Source organism: Coenobita brevimanus, chromosome 59, assembly GCF_032717465.1.
Source record: "Coenobita brevimanus isolate Jiangsu-jjx chromosome 59, ASM3271746v2, whole genome shotgun sequence".
NCBI classification, from domain to species: domain Eukaryota; kingdom Metazoa; phylum Arthropoda; class Malacostraca; order Decapoda; family Coenobitidae; genus Coenobita; species Coenobita brevimanus.
Genome location: NC_137012.1, coordinates 24768111 through 24787792, shown reverse-complemented (window position 1 = coordinate 24787792; position 19682 = coordinate 24768111). Strand labels below are relative to the sequence as shown.

The following is a 19682-nucleotide window of genomic DNA, read 5'->3' as shown; positions in this document are numbered from 1 at the left end:
GAATTAAAAACTAGATTACATGGCAAAAAAAAATGAAAAAATCGTCCGAATTCACCCCAGTTTACGGTACTTGAAGGAGGGAAGCTTGGAGTGATGGAAGGTGGTGGTGATGAGTGGTGTTCAAGTAGTTTGAAGACATTTTTGTAGGAACAAACTTTTGCTGAATAGTTTACATTTCTGACAGTGAAGTTGTTGGTCTGTTAGTGCCAGAGTTTGAATCCTGGTGCAGGCATCATTTGACTTAGGTGGCCATCCACCTTTTATTGGCTGGTAGGGAAAATGAATAGCTACCTAGGGTAACACCTAGAAGGTAACTGTGGTAACCTGGCCTTGTATCTCAGGAATTGAGTGTAAATCATTGCAGGCTGCAAGTTCTAGGTTACAGTGTGACTAAGGGCCTCATGGCAACTGTCCCCATCTTTACCTCTATCTTGGATGAATTCTGTAATTGGTCATATGCAATACAGTGAGATCTTCATTTAGCTACTTAAGTTTTGGGATGCAGATGAGCATCAGTATGGTTGGCCAACTTTATGCTGGCTTCATTTGTTTAGCATTAAAAAATGACAGTGAAGGATACCTATTGAAAATATTGGTAAAAGAAATATTGCAGTTTGCACATGCTCTTAAAAATTATGATGCAGGACAGGATAAGGCTTCTGTATTTTCAGTAACGTGGAATTTGGAAGCTTCTTGTACACAATAGTTAATCAAGATTACCAGTTTATAACTTTTATTATACATCCTTAATGGCACACACTTTGTAGGTCATCGATGATGATGGTGCCCTACGACCATATTTAATGAAGCTGGGTCAGCATTTTGCCGGACTGAATGACCTTCCCAGGGCAGAAAGATTCTACATAAAGGGTGGCATGTACAATGAAGCCATCACCATGTACAACCAAGCAGGTCAGTTTGTGCAGTACATGTATGAGGTTTGTCCTAAAAGAAGCCAAACTTTTTAAATAGCGCACCAACTAGCCGGCCCAGTGTGATCATGACTGGAGTGCTTCTGTACTGGCGACTTTCTCAGCTTTAGTCTTCCAGTATCTATATCTCTCCATGTCATTTAGCCATTGAGGTACACATGCTTGAGTGAACGTATGTTTTTACTTTCTGAAAAATGTTTAACAGATTGTGAAATGTGAGTGTATGGCTACAATGTCAAAAGAAAAAGGTAGTCGTCGCAGTGGGTTGGAACATTGTTGCCACAACCAAAAAACGCACGTCAGTCACTCAAAACGAAGATGATGTTGGGCATCGTTCATCATGAGTTTGTCTCATGTGGTCAGACACTCAATAAAGAATTTTACTTGGACATCCTGAAGTGTTTGAGGAAGGCAGTGCAAAGGAAAAGGTGTGAGGCTTGGGAGAAGGGGGGGGGGAATACTGGATGCTCATGCATCTCTCTTTATCCATGACTTTTTGGCAAAGCAGAGACGACTGTTGTCCCCTAGCCACCCTACTCTCTGGATTTGGCCTCTGCAGATTTCATTTTGTTCTCAAAGATGAAACCCACCCTGAAAGGTTGCTGATTTCAAACAATAGAAGAGATAGAAGAAAATTAGCCAAGTGCACCAAACACATGTTCTTTCAAATGCATGTACAGTACCTTGATGACTAAGTGACATGGCAAGATGTGGCTAGTGTTAGAATAAAGCTCAAAGTCACCAGTACCCAGCACTCCCATCAAGATCACAACGTGGCTGCTAGTTGGTGCACTATTTAAAAAGTTCGATTTCTTTTTGGGCAGACCTTGTATTTAACATCTAAATATAACGACTGAGCCATTTTAAGATTATCACTTTGGCTACTGACATCATATTCAGTCGAGGGAAACATCCTGTCCTCAAAAGGTTGACTGTGTGTGTGTGTGTGTGTGTGTGTGTGTGTGTATTTACCTATTTATATTTACCCGTTTGTAGTATACAGGAATCGAGCTAAGCTCGTGTTGTTCTGTCTCCATATCTGCATTTATCCAGTCTGGTTTTAAGCACATGAATGTCTAAGTGATAGATGGGGACACCCACCATCCACTCACTCATTGTAGTGCTGCATTGGGTGTTGCCCTTTCCTTTCTTCCATCCTTCCTCTTCTGTCTTTCTTTCCTTCACTCTTTCTTCTGCCTATGGGTGACTTTACACTCCTCTTCTGTCTTTCTTTCCTTCATTCTTTCCTCTTCCTTCTGCCTATGGGTAACTCTACACTGAGTGACAAGCCAAATGGTTTCCTGTACACCAGGAAACCATTTACTATGCTGGGTGGTAACCATATATCCAAAATATGGCGCCTGGTGGTTGAGTGGGTTATTAAGGTGCTCCAGATTGAGCCTATGTAGGTTTATATCCAAGGGGTTGTTGGGGTTTATTGTTCACGTAATGCCACTCAGGGATGAGTAAGGCTGGTCACTTTCATCTCAAATGTCAGGACCAACTTGCCTAGCTCCGGGTTCCTACGCTTCTCATGGGGTGACATAGGATTGGATGATGGATGGATGAAATGTTTTTTTTGCGTGCACCACCTCTTTGTCTAAGTAATTTCAAATACCTATGGTTCTGTTTGGGAAACTGAACCTTTTAAGATCATTAAGACATCTACTTTTCCACAGCTTGAAGACATGACCTCAAGTGCTTTCATTGTCCAACACAAAAAGATCCTCTCTGTCCATCCTGTCCAATTCTCTCACATTTCGAAACATCGTGATCAAGTCACCTCTTTCCCTTCTCTCGTTCAGTGTTGGTAACTTCAGTTTTTTCAATCTCTCCTCATAGATCAGTTCCCTTAGGAATGGTATCATCCTTGTTGCCATCTGTTGAACCCTCTCCAGTTTATCAATATGCCTCTTCCAATGGGGTGACCATACCACAGCTGCATACTCTAGTCTTGGTCTTATGGTCACTATCAACTCCCTCAGCATTTCCTTGTCCATATAATTAAAAGCCACTCTCATGTTGGTCAGTAAGCCATAAGTGCCTCCAGTGATTCTATTTATATGCATTTCTGGTGACAAGTCATCCTGAATAATCCCTCCCAAGTCCTTCGCATCTTTTGTTTATTATCTCATTGCTCATTTTGTATGTCCAGTGCGGTCTTTTTTCACTCATTCCCATTTCTAATACATGACACTTCTTGAGTGGATGGAAGCATGGCCCAATGGATAGGGCAAATTTGGGCTGTCTGGACGTTGGGATGCCATACCCTGCCTTAGAGTGGGAAAGGAGGTCCGTGTATGATGATGATGATGACACTTCTTGGCATTGAAATCCATTTTCCAAGTCTGGCTTCAGCTGTGGAGTTTGTCCAAGTCCTCTTGCAGTTTTTTACAACTGTCAGTATATTTGATATGTTTAATGCTTTTAGCATCATCTGCAAACATACTCATGTAACTGTTCAAACCCTCCGGCAAATAATTTACATATATCAGAAACATTATTGGGGCTAACACAGAGCCCTGGAGTACTCCACTAGTCTCATTTCTCCATTGTGAAACCTTGTCTCTTGTAACTGTTCTCATCTGCCTTCCTGTCAGATAACGTCCCATCCACTTTAATAGTTTCTCATGCACACCTCCAAAGGTCATCAACTTCCACAGCAGCCTCTTGGAGGGCAACCTGTCAAATGCTTTCTTGAGATCAAGATAGACACAATTTGCTTATCTCTGTCTCTCATGTATGACATCTATTACCCTACTGTAGAAACTGAATCCGCTTTTAACGTATTTTGGTTTTAATGACCACCTTGAGCTGGCCGAACGTTATGTTCATTTAACGAATTTTGTTCGGTAAAAGAGCAGATGCATGGGAAACACCCATCGACATGACGTGATGAACAAACATAGATTTATCCAAGGCCTACTTGCAGTCATTTTGTAATTACTTCCTGTATAGTAAGTGGTTGAGGAGGCGAAGTGGTTGAGGAGGCGAAGGGGAAGACACGAGGAAACAGCTCCTGTGAGAAGAGTGGAGAAATTGCAAGATAGTGAGAAGAGGACAGAGTATAAGAGCATAGTGGAAGAAAGACTGGGAAGGTATGAGCTAGAGCAGATGGAAGGGGTGGAAGACGTATGTAAGATATTCACGGAAGAGATAAGCGCAGCGTGTGAGGTGGTTTGTGGAGTGAGGAGGAGATGCAAGGGTGTGCAAGGGACAGCATGGTGGAATGATGAGGTGAAACGAGCTGTGGAACAAAAGAAGAAGGCATATGGTGAATGGTTGGCGAGTAGAGGTAGGGGAGAAGATGAGAGAGAGAAGATAGAGGTATATGTGAGCAGGAGAAGGGAGGTTAAGAGACTGGTGAAGGAGAGTAAGAAGAAAGTGGATGAAGAGTTTGGGAGGAATCTGAGTGTGAAATGGAGGGAGAGTAAGAAATTGTTTTGGAAGGAGGTAAAGAAAGTAAGGCAGTGTGAAAGGGGAAATAGTAGGGGAGTGAAAGATAGGAATAATAGATTGTTGGTGGAGAAGAGAGAGAAATTGAGGAGATGGAAGGAGCACTTTGAGGATTTGTTGAATGTAGAGAGTGAGAGCAGTGTGAGTATAAGTGGTTGGGGAATGGCTGGGAGAAGAAGAGATGAGAGGAGGGAGGAAGAGATCAGTAGGTCGGAAGTAGTGGAAGCGATGAAGAAGATTAAGCTGGGAAAGGCCCCAGGAATTGATGGAGTGTGTGGTGTAATGCTTAGGTATGGGGGTGAGATTCTTGTGGAGTGGATATGGAAGTTGTGTAGATTGGCTTGGGAAGAGGGAAGGGTTCCAGAGGACTGGAAATCAGGTATAATTGTTCCTCTGTACAAAGGAAAAGGGGAGAGAGAAGTATGTGGTAACCATAGGGGTATTTGCCTTCTTAGTGTGACTGGTAAAATATATGGTAGAATACTCATTGATAGGGTTAGGCATATGACAGAGGAGCTAGTTGGAGAAGAACATGGGGGATTTAGGAAGGGAAAAGGGTGTGTAGATCAGATATTTGTTCTAAGATGTTTAGTGGAGAAGTATCTAGAGAAGGGAAGGAAAGTGTACGCTGCCTTCATGGACTTGGAGAAAGCTTATGACAGAATAGATAGGAAAGGTATGTGGAAGGTATTAAGAATATATGGAGTGGAGGGGAAATTGTTGAGTGATGTGAAGAGTATGTACGAGGGAGCTAGGGCTACGGTGCGAGTGGATGATGAGCTGAGCGAGTTCTTTGATCTCAGTGTGGGACTGAAACAGGGGTGTGTAATGTCTCCATGGCTGTTTAATATATATATGGATGGGGTCGTAAAGGAGGTACAAGGTAGGGCAGTGGATGTGGGGGTGGCCCTAATGAATGAGGGTGAGATTTGGAAGCTTCCGGTGTTGCTGTTTGCTGATGATACAGTATTGTTGAGTGAAGATGAATGGGAGTTGCAAGGTTTGGTGAATGAATTTGGGACAGTGTGTAGGAGGAGGAAGCTGAAAGTTAATGTAAACAAAAGTAAAGTTATGGTGTTTGAGAGGAATGAAGTCACAGAGTGTGCAGTGAGGTTGGATGGTGAGGATATGGAGAATGTGAGTGCATTCAAGTACTTGGGTAGTGTGATGAGTAAGGATGGAACTTTGGGGGATGAAGTACGTGAAAGGGTACAGCAGGGAAGGAAGGTTGTTGGCACACTGAAAGCAGTGATGAGAAATAGGGAGGTGAGTATGGAAGTTAAGAAGTCTCTGCATGATGGTATTGTGATCCCTACCCTGACGTATGGAAGCGAGGCGTGGACCTTGCAAGAGGGGAACAAGTCAAGAGTGAGAGCAGTGGAAATGAGTTACTTGAGAGGAGCATGTGGAGTGACATGGAGGGACAGGTTGACGAATGAAGAAGTGAAGGAACGTTGTGGGGTAGATGTGGATGTGGTTGAAAAGATTAGGAGAAATACACTGAGGTGGTTTGGACATGTGGAGAGGATGGAGAGTGAAAGACTGACTAACAGGGTGTATGTGGGTGAGGTGGAGGGAGGGAGAGGGAGGGGTAGACCGAGGATGAGGTGGAGGGATGGAGTTGAGAGGTATATGAGGGAGGGGGGGGGGGAGTTGGGGGGAGGGGAGTCAAATGGTGGGTGACAGAGTGACTTGGAGGCGTTTTGTCTGCGGCCACCCTTTGCGGGATTAGGGCATCGGGCTATAGATAGATAGATAGTGAGAATAAACATATAAGTTAGTAAATAGAGCATTTACACCTCTCCCTCACTGTTTGACAGGGATGCAATCCTTAAAGTGTGGTTGAATAATGAATTAGTCGAAAAACGAACTGATTTTTCCCATAAGATTGTTAAGAAATAGAGGGGTTAGGTTCCTGACCACTTTCATCATTGAAAAAATATTCAATAAAGATGGAAAAAATACTGGTAAATATGAATGTAAGTGACAGGGATTTGAGCTGTTTTCTTATAGACCAACGTTCTCAAGGAAAATTATTGTACTACAATATACATCTCAGATGATTGACATTTGATTTTCAATCAAAAAAATATTGGAGAACAAACAAAATATACATTCTTAGCGATGTTAAAGAGGGCCACCTGAATGCCTTTGATAGAGTATTTCTTGCCGATCCCACTGACTGGACATGATGTCACCACACCAAACAAGCTCAAGTGTATTAAATTTTAAACCAAAAATAGCAGTGGATTTGGGAGTGCTGGTCCAGGACAGTTTGTCTCCCGAAAAGCACATTAACAAGACAGTTAGAGAGATGTATAAACTCCTGACTAATATAAGAGTAGCTTTTCATTATATGGATGAGGAGATGATGAAGAAATTGATAGTGGCCATGATTTGCCCCAGGTTAGAGTATGCAGCAATAGTGTGGTCCCCACACAAAAAGAAAGATATAAACAAGATTGAGAGAATACAAAGAACAGCAACCAAAATGGTCCCCAGTCTGGCAGATCTTTCATACAGAGAGAGGCTGGGAAAGCTGGATCTGCCTTCCCTAGAAGAATGGAGAAAGAGAGGCGACATGATTGCAGTGTTCAGGACCATGATGGGAGTAGATAAAACTGACAAAGAAGATCAGTTTTTATGGGATAAAAGAGTAACAAGAGGACACGGAATGAAATTGAAGAAGCCAAGCTGCTTGAAAGATATCAAGAAATATAGTTTTCCTTATAGATGTATAGACCTGTGGAATAGCCTGGACAAAGAGATCGTCCAGTCTAAAAACTTATATGAGTTTAAAGCTGAATTTGACTTATTGAGAAACAGAGACGGGACCCCACGAGCGTAGCTTATTTCCTGTATATCACAATTAGGTAAATACACACACACACACACAATACAGGAAAGGGAAGGATGGGTGGACAGTATCTATTTAGATTTCAAGAAAGCTTTTGACACAGTACCACACCAAAGACTTTTATGGAAGCTGTACCATCAAGGAGGAATTCGAGGCAAACTGTTTTGTTGGATGCAAGACTTTCTCATAAAAAGAGAAATGAGGACAGTACTAAGAGGAAACTACTCATCATGGAAAGAAGTGACTAGTGGAGTACCACAGGGTTCGGTGCTGGCACCAATCATGTTTCTAGTGTACATAAATGATATAAACAGTAACACTGGAAATGAGAGCTATCTGAATATGTTTGCAGATGATGCAAAAATACAAAGGAGAATTACTAGCACAGACTCTTGTAGGGAGCTACAAGAAGAATTAAATAAACTTCATGAATGGAGTAGTACATGGCAAATGGAATTCAATGTGGACAAGTGTCATGTAATCAAGTTTGGTAAAAGTGGAAAAAGACCTGATTGGGATTATAAGTTAGGAAATAAAACCCTATACACATCAGAAAGAGAGAAAGACCTAGGTGTGATTATCAATAACAGACTATCTCCGGCTGACCACATCAGCGAGAAGGTACGGAACATGTATACACTGCTTGCAAATATGAGAATAGCATTCACATACATAAATGAAGACATGCTAAGAAGGATAATAACATCATTCATTAGACCAACCCTGGAATATGCATCAATAGTCTGGAGTCCTCATCTCAAAAAGCATATAGACAAGATTGAAAAAGTTCAAAGGGCCGCTACAAGATGGATACCAAGCTTAAGGGACCTAAGCTACGAAGAAAGACTAAATAAACTGAATCTACCAACACTACAGGAGAGAAGGAAAAGAGGTGACATGATAATGCTATATAAGTGCATATCAGGAAAGGAGAAAATAGACATAAATGATTACTTAACATATGGAGAAGCATCAGCAAGAGGACAATGCAAAAAACTGCATAAGAAGAGAGGTGATAAAGACGTAAGGAAATTCAGTTTCCCAAACAGAGCAATTGATCAATGGAATGCACTACCGAATGAAATAGTGTGTGCCAAAACAATTCACAAATTTAAGGATATGGACGATAAATATGGTCTAAGACACGGGACAATACGAGCTTGACTCATTCCTGTAAAGATACAATTAGGTAAGAACATGAACATGAACACACACACACACACACACACACACACACACACACACACACACACACACACACACACACACACACACACACACACACACACACACACACACACACACACACATTCATTTTGGTACCTAAAATTGCGTACTTTGCTTAAAAAAGCATCTACTATTTCCCATGCAACTTGTGTATTAATTCATTAATACTTTCCTTATATTTATGGATATTATAGCTATTTGTATTAATTTTGTATCACTGTTGCATTGTATATTGTTAGTAGATGGGACACTCACCATCCATTCGCATGAGGTAGTACTACTTTAAGATTCCTCTACCTGAAATGACAAACCATATTATTTCCTTGAACTGTGGAAACTATTTGCTATGCTGTGTGACAACCATACAGGCATAACCAACACTTGAACACCTAGTGGTGTAGTGGGTTAATGCATTTGAACTGGATTTGGTTCATAAGATTTTAAATCTCAGAGGGGTTATGGGGGTTTTAGCCACATAGTGCCATTCATGGAAAATTGCCTGGGTCTTCGTTCATCTTGAGCTTTTATGCTGCTGATGGTAAAGCAAGATTGAATGATAGGCAGATATTATGATAATGCTGTATTTATATTATTTCCCAATTAGGAGAATGGGAGCGTGCACATCAGCTTGCCAGCAAATTCATGGGTGCAGACAAGGTAGCAGTGATGTATGTGAATCAGGCACAGGAGCTGGAATCCCAGGGCAAATTCCGTGAGGCTGAGAAGCTCTATATATCTGTCCATGAGCCAGACCTTGCCATCACCATGTACAAGAAGCAGCGACAGTTTGAGCAGGTCAGAATTAATTATGAACACTCATATAAACCTTTTCAGGGTTATTCACTGTTGATTTTATAGCCCTGCTCCTACCGTGTCTGAAATACTGAATTAAAAACCAGAGTAACAGATACTAGAGATTAAAACTTCTGCATGTATTTCAGATGATGCGACTGGTGAAAGAATACCATGCAGACCTGGTACAGTCAACACACCTACACCTGGCAACTCAGCTGGAACAGGAGAATAATTACCATGATGCAGAGAAGCATTACATTGCTGCAGATGATTGGAAGGCTGCTGTCAACATGTATCGTACTGTTGACATGTGGGAAGATGCATATAGGGTGAGTCTTAGGAAGGTGATGTAAATATTTGTCTCTTACTGAGTGAGAGTTCATTAAAAGCCTACCATGAGGCCATGTTCACACAGTAAGCTAGTAGATGAGGGCAAGGATGGACTGCCATAAGTAAATACTGTGGCCTGGGTTTTTATTTTTATTTATTTATTTAGGTATTTATTATTCAGTCCTCCTCCAGTTTGGTGTAATGAATGATTTGTCAGTGTGCTTGGAACAGGATGCATCCCAGATAGAAGGTGTGGGTGAAACGTCAGCTATGGGCTGCTTAATATCCAGTTTATAGTATGCCACTGCCCATGCAGTTTGGAAGAAGAAAATTTAACTGTCAGCTCTTTTCATGTGTGCATGCAGGGGGTCGCATTCTTGCCACCACAAGTGTTTGTCCAGTAGGGCTTCTGTTTGGTACAGTATTTCAAAATCTACATGCAGCCTTTTTGGTTTGTGTTTGGATGTGGCCTGAAGCTAGGTTACTGTAGTCCAGAATGTTTGAGGGGAGGAGATTGTCCTACTCCCCTGGTAGTGTACAAATGCCTAAATCAAAAACATATTTTTCCATGACTTCTGGTGTTAGATGGCAATTTTATTAACTTTTCTTATCATCTGCTCCATCTGTTATTGTGGATTTACCATTCTTCTCAGTAAAACTTCACCCCTTCCCCCATTCCTATTTTATTACAGTATATATCTGTTACTCAGACCACACACTCAACCACTGTCACTGTCATCATCATCATCTGGACCTCCTTTCCCACCCTAGGGCAGGGTGAAGAGTAGCAGTGTCCAGATAGCCCCAATTTGCCCAATCCAATGGGCCACACTTCCATTCACTCATCATTCAAGCCCCCAGAATCCTGGCTGTATTGGATACGCCAAAAACATTCACAGTCAGTCCGGCCGCTGCCATGTGAAAAGTGGAGCCAAATCCCAGATCATGCACTTCTCACAACATTCATCCAGCCAGCTCAATCTCTTGTCACTGCCCTAGCCTCACCGACTTCCAAACTGCTCTTCCTCACACACTCATCCACCACATCTCTCCACCTTCTCCTTGGCTTGCCTCGCTTCCTCTCTCCTTCAGATTCGCTTAGATATACTTTTTTCACCACTTTGTTGTTATCCATTCTTTCCACATGACCATACCACCTCAGTACAGTACACTCTCTTCAATTCTGGTGTCCACCGACTTCCTCACTCCACATCTTTCACGAATCACATTATTTTGTATACTATCCACCCCCTGTACTCCACATACATTCCTCAGCAGTCCTATCTCCATTGTTCTTACTCTTGTCTTTTCATTTTCATGCCACACCATAGCTCACATCCATATGTTAAAGTTGGCACAAACACCCCTTCATGTAAACCCTGTGCAGCTGCAGCAGTCAAGCCTTTGCTTCTTATCAAGGCCTTCATTGCACCAGCTACTTTTCTTACTTGTGTCTGAATGCTCTCAACTTCTTTTGCACATTTTCCTCTCTTTTCTATCCCTGTACCCAGGTATTTGAACTCACTCACCAATTCCAGTCTCTCTCCTTTTACCGTAACATCGCACTGGGAGTCACCTTCTCTCTCAGTAACCATCACTTTACTCTTTTCTGCATTTACTCTCAAGGCATGATGCTCACAGACATCAGCAAAACTCTGCACTAGCCTACCAAGTTCTTGTCTGGTACTTGCAAGGAGTACTGCATCATCAGCATACAACAAATTTGAGATATTCCATCCATTACCAACGCCATCCCTCTCTCCATCACTCGTGCATTTACTTCTATCATCACCCCGTCCATATATATATTGAACAACCATGGGGACATCACACAACCTTGTCGCACACCCACACTGATCGTGAACCATTCACTTTGATGCCCATTAACCCTTATACATGCTTCACTACCATCATAAAAACTCTTGACGACACCTAGCAGCTTAACATCTTCACTGTACATGCGTAAAACTTTCCGCAATCCTTCTCTGTCCACTTTGTCATATGCCTTTTCCATATCCATGAATGCCATAAACACCTTATGGTCCTTCTCACAAGCCTTCTCTGCTATCTATCTCACTGCAAATATTTAATCCACACAACCTGTGCCACTCCTAAAGCCACCCTATTCATCACTCACTAGGACTTCTGATATCTCTCTTACTTTCTGTATAATAATTCATCCATATACCCTCCCTACCACACTTGTCATCTTTCTAATTGAAGTGGCTGTCAGAATGCTAACTGCATCTCTAGTTCCTATTATCAGTACAATATACCAGTGTATGGTGCAGCATAGGATTGGATGATCTATCTTCTCCCACTGCAGCCTCTCCATTGTCTTCTCTTGTTCTTTGCAGATTGTTCTCTTCTTTCCTAAACAAATTTTTATTAAGTTTATGAAAGCTGTATTTAGACAACTTGACAGCATGGTTGTGCAGGAAATTTTTTTTCAGTAACATCTGGAGTTGAATTCATTTTTCACATGATATTGCTGAGATTATACCAGTAAATTATTGTGTATATATATATATATATATATATATATATATATATAGTTTTAGACAGCATATTGTATATACTGTTGTATATCCACAGGTTGCTAAACAGCAGGGTGGTGCAAACTCTGGGAAACAAGTAGCGTTCCTGTGGGCCCGCACACTGAGGGGAGATGCAGCTGTCAAGCTGCTCAACAAGTTTGGCTTGTTGGAACAGTGTATTGACTATGCCTGTGAGAGCATGCAGGTCAGTAATGGTTGTGATTAAATAATTAACGATTTGTAAGCTGTTAGCATTTTGAGACAAGGTAGTTGGTATTATACTGGTGCCTTGTAGTTTAGTGATATCAGTGAAGTGAGTCTAGCATAAAAAGTATTAGTCATCCAGCCATGACTCATGAGCTCTCCCCTGTCTTTTCCCTCCACCCATTTTATTCACTTGTCATAAAAGCAGTCATGTTTGTAGCAGAAGTTAAATATATACTGTTATGAGTACTATACTGCATATGAAATGTGATGTAATATACTCAGTAAATATGTAAATATTATATATTTAAAAAATGTGTAATAATTGTCATAATTGACTCTCTTGGATACATTTATATGAAGCTACAGAATGTGGTGAAAGGTTCTGGCGTATCAGATAGAGCAAGGATTCCAGGGGCTTGAATGATGATTGAATGGAAGCATGGCCCATTGGAGTGGGCAAACTTGGGCTGTATGGACATTGCTACTCCTCACCCATCCCTAGGGTGGGAAAGGAGGTCCGGATGTTGTTGATGATGATGATGATGATGTAATAAATTAAGAAATTGTCAGGGGAAGTTAGTGCATCATGCCTGAACACAGTGAGACTGACAATTAAGCAGATCCTTTGACACAGCCAACATTTGATTTCCCATATTCATTATCATCTGTACAGCTGAGTTCTAAACTGGTACCAGTTACAGCAGTTTACTTTTATAATTTAGAGAAATAATTGAAGATAAATAAAACTGATATTTTTTTGTTTTATTATTATTCAAGGTGTAATAATAATTTAACATATAGCCTAGCTTGCTTTGTGTTTTGCTACATCACCTCATTCAGTGCCTATCATTTATGTAATCATTTCATACTGTCTTTAAATTGTTGGCTCTGTTTACATATGAGAGAGTGTAATGCTTATATATTTTTTCCAGTTTGAGTTTGCATTTGAGCTTGCCCGCACAGCTATGAAGCAGAAGGTTCCAGATATTCACTACAAGTATGCCATGGCTCTTGAAGATGATGGCAAGTTCTCTGAGGCAGAGGCACAGTTCATCCAGGCTGGCAAACCCAAAGAGGCAGTACTGATGTGAGTCCTGTTGTCACATATTTGCATCATAGTTATCTGGTGCCTCATCAGTTTTTCTTGTATTAATCTTCTTTCCTGTCCTTTTACAAACATTATCTTTTCCCTGTCCTACATAATAATGCTTCCCTTCCTCATAGCCCCCTCAACTGTGTTCTCTCTCTTTCTAGTATATATCTATGTATCCATCTATGTAGATAGATAGACATACAATGAAAGCTCAGTTATCCAGGTATGGATTATCCAGGTTTTGGTATATCCGGGCCATGACCGAATGGTTCAGTAGTACTGTAATACATAAAATTATCCGTATGATAGCTCCAACAAGCATCCAGTTGCTGGCGAGCGAGCCACAGGTAAATGAGCGTGAGTCAGCCCCCCACGCACACCTCCTTCTCAAAACTTGATCACAAGGGTGGTAGGGTGGAGTTTGGTGAGGCGACTGATAACCTAACCTAGCTTAACAACATAATAATTTAACCTAACCTCGGCTCCAGTTAGGAAATTGGGAAATGAAATCCATGTTTGAGTACGTCGAGTAAATTTTTCTTGTTAGCCGGAAACAATCGTAGGTACAACTTAAGGAATGTGATGATAATAAGCAATGGTGGGCAGCGCAAACGATGAAGGGCCTTGCGCAAGCGCAATGCGCAATCCACAGTTAACTACCTTGTGCAAGCGCAAGTGCACAATCTGACAAATAATTAGCTTACGCAATGTCGCAAAGTGCAAGTGCAAACCATTTGCATATATTTGTGGGAATTACTGTGAAGTACTGAGATACTTAAATAAAATAGCATACCTGGTACTTACTTACTTTTATCTATTATTATTATTTTCTATCATTTGTAATTTGTGCAAGTGCGCAATCTAATATTTAGCTTGCGCAATGTCGCTAAGGGCTAGCGCAAACCATTTGCATATATTTGTGGGAATTACTGTAAAATATTGATATTTAAGTAAATTAGCATACTTATTTACTTTTATCTATTATTATTCTGTCTGTCTATTGCCAGACGCCTTAATCCCATAAGGGGTGGCTACTGGCCACAAACAAGCAACAAATCGCCTCCATGTCCCCCTGTCCCCCGCCATTTCACTGCCCTGCTCCCAACTCACACACCTTCTTCCATATACTTCACTCCATCCCTCCATCTCATCCTTGGCCTCCCCCTCCCTCTCCACCTAAATCACATACACTCTCCTCGTTAGTCTCTCACTCTCCATCCTCTCCATATGACCAACCCACCTCATTGTGTTTCTCCTAACACTTCCTATCACATCCACATCCACACCACAATGATCCTTCACTTCCTCATATGTCAGTCTGTCTCTCCATGTAGCTCCATATGCTCCTCTCAGATAACTCATGTATTTCCACAGCTCTCACTCTTGACTTTTGTCCCTCCAACAAGGTCAAAGCTTCGCTTCTATACATTAGAGTTGGTATCACAATACTGTCATGTAGTAACTTTTTCACTCGTGGAAGTTCAAACAGAGGAGTGAGCGGGGCCTGCAAAGCGGAGGGACAGGGAAACAAAGGCTGTGATGTTGCCAGTTTTACTTTTATCTGCATTTTTGCAAGACGTTTTATTTAATAATTCAGTATAGATATACAATAGCATGTGCAATTCCTTACAAAAATCAGTAAAACATATTATTTAAATCAAATATCTACAGCTTAATAAATTATTAGGCTGTGGATATTTGATTTAAATAATATATAAATGATAACAGTTTAAAAAAATATTAAAATACATTATTTCTGTTGAAGCATTTTAAGAAATGCTACTACCCTCTGTCCCTCCCGCCTCCACCATCCCATGTCCAGACATACGGGAAGCTCCCAAGACCACGTGTCCCCGCAATCCACAGGACAGGTGCGCAAGCGCAATATTGCGCATGGTCTCATGCGGTGCGCAATGCACAAACGATATTCACTGGAGCACAGCGGTGCACAATTGCGCTTTGCGCAAGTGTTTGCGCACCCACCCATCACTGATAATAAGGGAGGAATTCTTTCAGCAAGAGAAGGTAATTTACCATCCTCAAAATGGTTAGAAAAATACAGAAAACAAACTTAAGGAAAATGAATTGAATTGGTAAGGTCTTTAGGCTGTAGGCCAAGCCTAGACGAAAATTTTTGGATTTCACAATTTTAAGGGACGAAATGGAACAAAAATATTTGTTAATCAGAAAAAAATCACTTTCATCCCACGTGTTCTTGTTAGTTAGCATTCAGTTCCACATTCTTCATTAGTTATCATGCTTCCCAACACATTCGGACCGTCTGAGCACACAGTTATTTCTGCTTCATAAAGTTGTGTACATTTACTGCTCATTCTTTTGTTCATTCTTATGTGTATGTGTGCAAGAGACAGTATTGATACAAACAGTAATGTTTTCCATTAACCCCTTCATAGCTGCTGGCCTTAAACAATGCTTTAGTCTACCAGTGTCTGTGACGATTAGATAGGGCGAGCTATAAAAAACTGCGAACAGTTATGGGAAGGGAATGAAGGTTACTGGTGTGTTTACACGACCCTACTGTACCATCCCAAGCAGTCAGGTGGTCACTTTATCCCAGATGTTTTCACCAATATGTGTACATGCTAATGTAACATGTGCCCTGATTATGAGTAAGTTTCTTCCATTATGCTGGAAATGATCGTAGGTATGGCTTAAGGAACATGATGATAGTAAGGGAGGAAGTCTTGCAGCAAAAGAAGGTAATTTACCACCCTCAAATGTCAGAAGAATACAGAAAACAAACTAGAGGAATATGAATTGAACTGGTAAGATCTTTAGGCTTTATGCTTAGACAAAAATATATGGGTAGGGGGGTTTTCAAGAATACTCCCCCAGTATCCCTGCTTGTCGGATTCCCCAACTAAAAGGGTTGGCGGAGGGTTAGTGCCCCTCCCCGGAAAACAACTAACTAAAAAAACAAACAAGAAGCCTCGGACAAGGACTGACCAAACGATGACGACCCAGGACCGGACAAAGGACTTGGTAATGAGTACATGGAATGTAAGAGGAGCGAATGATGAGGTGAAAGAGAGAGAGATTGTCCAGGTGCTTGAGGGTGCGAAAGTGGATGTATGTGGAATAACAGACAAAATGGAGAGGAGAAAGTGTGAGAGAATGGGAGTATGGATGGGGTATATGTGCAGGAGTAGATGAGAATGAGAGGGCAAAGGAAGGAGTGTGTATAGTTGTGAGTAAAAGATGGAAGAAGAGCATAAGACAGTATGGATCAGTTGGGTCAAGGATTGTGTGGGTAAAGTTGAAAGTTGGAATACAAATGTGGGCGATTGTGTGTGTATATGCGCCAACGCAAGATCGTGCTAGAAGAGTGAGAGAAGAGTTCTGGACAAATGTGGAAGTGTGCATGGAAAAGTTTGGAAGGAATGAGAGAGTGTTTTTGATTGGTGATATGAATGGTAAAGTTGGTAATGTGAAGGTGGATGGAATAGTTGGTGAGTGGGGTGTGCCTGCTGAGATAGATGAGAATGGGAGTGCGTTAGTGGACATTTGTGCTGGGAGGGGGTTGGTGATAGCCAATACCCTCTTCAGGCATAAAATGATCCACAGGTATACATGGCGAGTGATGAGAAGGGTGGGTGGTGAACTGAATGAAAGGAAGGCAATGATTGATTATGTGTGTGTGGATGAAAGGATGCGAAGATGTGTAAAGGATGCAAGAGTGTATAGAGGTTGGGGGAGTGGACTTTCTGACCACTACTTGGTGGTGGCCAGAATTAGGATCCAAGTAAGATGGAAGAATAGAAGAAGGGAAAGACGAGAGGAAGGAGTAGTTGCAAGGACAGTGGAAAGGTTACAAGAGGATGAGAAAAAGGCAGAGTATAAGAGAGAAGTGGAGGAATGATTGGGCAAATATGAATTGGAGCAGATGGGAGACGTGGAAGGTGTGTGTAAGATATTTAGAGAAGAAATATGTGCAGCATGTGATGTGGTGTGTGGAAGGAAGAGAAGACGGAGGGGGGTGCAAGGAACAGCGTGGTGGACTGAAGAGGTGAAACAGGCAGTGGCACAAAAGAAGAAAGCATACAATGAATGGATGAGAAATAGGGGCGTGGAAGAAGATGAGAGGCGGAAGAGAGAGTTATATGTGGAAAGGAAGAGAGAGGTGAAAAGATTAGTAAGAGAGAGTAAGAAGAGAGTGGATGGGGAATTTGGAAGGAATTTGAGTGTAAAGTGGAGGGAATGTAAGAAAATGTTCTGGAGAGAAGTGAAAAGAGTAAGACAGGGTGGAAGTGAAGTTAGCAGGGGAGTGAAAGATAAAAATGGTAGATTACTAGTGGAGAAGGGAGAAAAAGTGAGCAGATGGAGAGAACACTTTAAGGAATTGTAGAACGTAGAGGATGGAAGTAATGCGAGTATAAGTGGCTGGGGAATGGCTGGGAGAAGGAGGGAGGTGAGAAGACAGGAAGAAATCAGTAGGATAGAAGTTGTGGAAGCAATGAAGAATGTTAAATCGGGGAAAGCCCCAGGAATTGATGGAGTGTGTGCCGAAATGCTGAAGCATGGGGGAGAGATAGTAGTAGAATGGATATGGAAGATGTGCAGATTGGCCTGGGAGGAAGGTAGAGTCCCGGAGGATTGGAAGTCAGGTATAATTATTCCCTTGTACAAAGGAAAGGGGGAAAAAGAAGTGTGTGGTAATCATAGGGGCATTTGTCTTCTTAGTATAATAGGAAAAGTGTATGGTAGGATATTTATAGACAGAGTTAGAGAAAGAACAGAGAAATTAGTTGGAGAAGAACAGGGAGGCTTTAGGAAGGGAAGAGGTTGTGTAGATCAGATATTCATTCTTAGATCTTTAGTGGAAAAGTTCCTAGAGAAGGGAAAGAAGTTGTATGCGGCTTTCATGGATTTGGAGAAAGCATATGACAGGGTGGATAGACAAGGATTGTGGAAAGTGTTAAGAATATATGGAGTAGATGGGAAGTTGTTGAATGCTGTGAAGAGTATGTACGATGGTGCGAAGGCTGCAGTGCGTGTGGATGGTGAATTAAGTGAATTTTTCTCTTTGAGAGTTGGTTTGAAACAGGGATGTGTCATGTCTCCATGGTTGTTCAATCTGTACATGGATGGGGTAATAAAAGAGATACAAGGTAGGGTAGTGGATGTTGGAGTGGCCCTGGTGAGAGAGGATAGTGTTTGGAAACTCCCTGTACTGTTGTTTGCAGATGATACTGTGTTGTTGAGTGAAGACGAAGGGGAGCTGCAAGGTTTGGTGGATGAGTTTGAGAGAGTGTGTAAGAAACGGAACCTAAAGGTGAATGTAGGGAAGAGTAAAGTAATGGTCTTTGAGAGAGGTGAAGTTAGTGAATGTACAGTGAGGTTGGATGGTGAGGAATTGGAAAATGTGAGTACGTTTAAGTATTTGGGTAGTGTGATGAGTAAGGATGGAGGTTTGGAGGGTGAAGTGCTTGAAAGGGTACAGCAGGGAAGAAAGGTTGCTGGTTCCTTGAAAGCAGTGATAAGAAACAGGGAAGTGAGCATGGAAGTGAAAAAGTTACTACATGACAGTATTGTGATACCAACTCTAACGTACGGAAGTGAAGCTTGGACATTGTTGGAAGGACACAAGTCAAGAGTGAGCAGTGGAAATGAGTTATTTAAGAGGAGCCTGTGGAGTCACGTGGAGAGACAGGCTGACGAATGAGGATATAAAGGAGCGTTGTGGTGTGGATGTGGATGTGATAGGAAGCGTTATGAGGAACACACTGAGGTGGTTTGGCCATGTGGAGAGGATGGAGGGTGAAAGACTGACGAAGAGAGTGTATGTGAGTGAGGTGGAGGGGGGAAGAGGGAGGGGGAGGCCGAGGATGAGATGGAGGGATGGGGTGGAGAGGTATATGAGAGAGGGGGGTGTGAGTTGGGAGCAGGGCAGTGAAATGGCGGGGGACAGGGCGACTTGGAGGCGATTTGTTTGTGGCCACCCCAAACGGGATTGAGGCGTCTGGCAATAGATAGATAGATAGATAGACAATTGTAGGGGACAAAATGGAACAAAAATGTATGTTAATTAGAAAAAAATTACTAATTCATCCCATGTGTTCTTGTAAGTTAGCATTCAGTTCCACATTCTTCGTTTGATATCGCATTTCCCAGCACATTTCTGACCAACTGAGCTTAGTTATTTCCGCTCCTTAAAGTTAAGTGTACATTTACTGCTCATTCTTTTTTTCATTTTTGTGTGTATATGTGAAAGATTGAGTATTGATTCA

The 19682-nt window shown here is 41.7% G+C and overlaps 1 protein-coding gene across 1 annotated transcript in view; it reads left to right on the top strand.

The window, feature by feature from the left end:
- Positions 1-19682, top strand: part of Oseg2 (intraflagellar transport protein Oseg2) — a 133457-nt gene that overhangs the window by 78166 nt on the left and 35609 nt on the right. The window contains exons 19-23 of the mRNA XM_080274706.1: positions 768-912; positions 9077-9267; positions 9414-9596; positions 12193-12339; positions 13274-13428. Coding sequence (XP_080130832.1) covers positions 768-912; positions 9077-9267; positions 9414-9596; positions 12193-12339; positions 13274-13428 — 821 coding nt within the window. The remainder of the gene's footprint in view (positions 1-767; positions 913-9076; positions 9268-9413; positions 9597-12192; positions 12340-13273; positions 13429-19682) is intronic.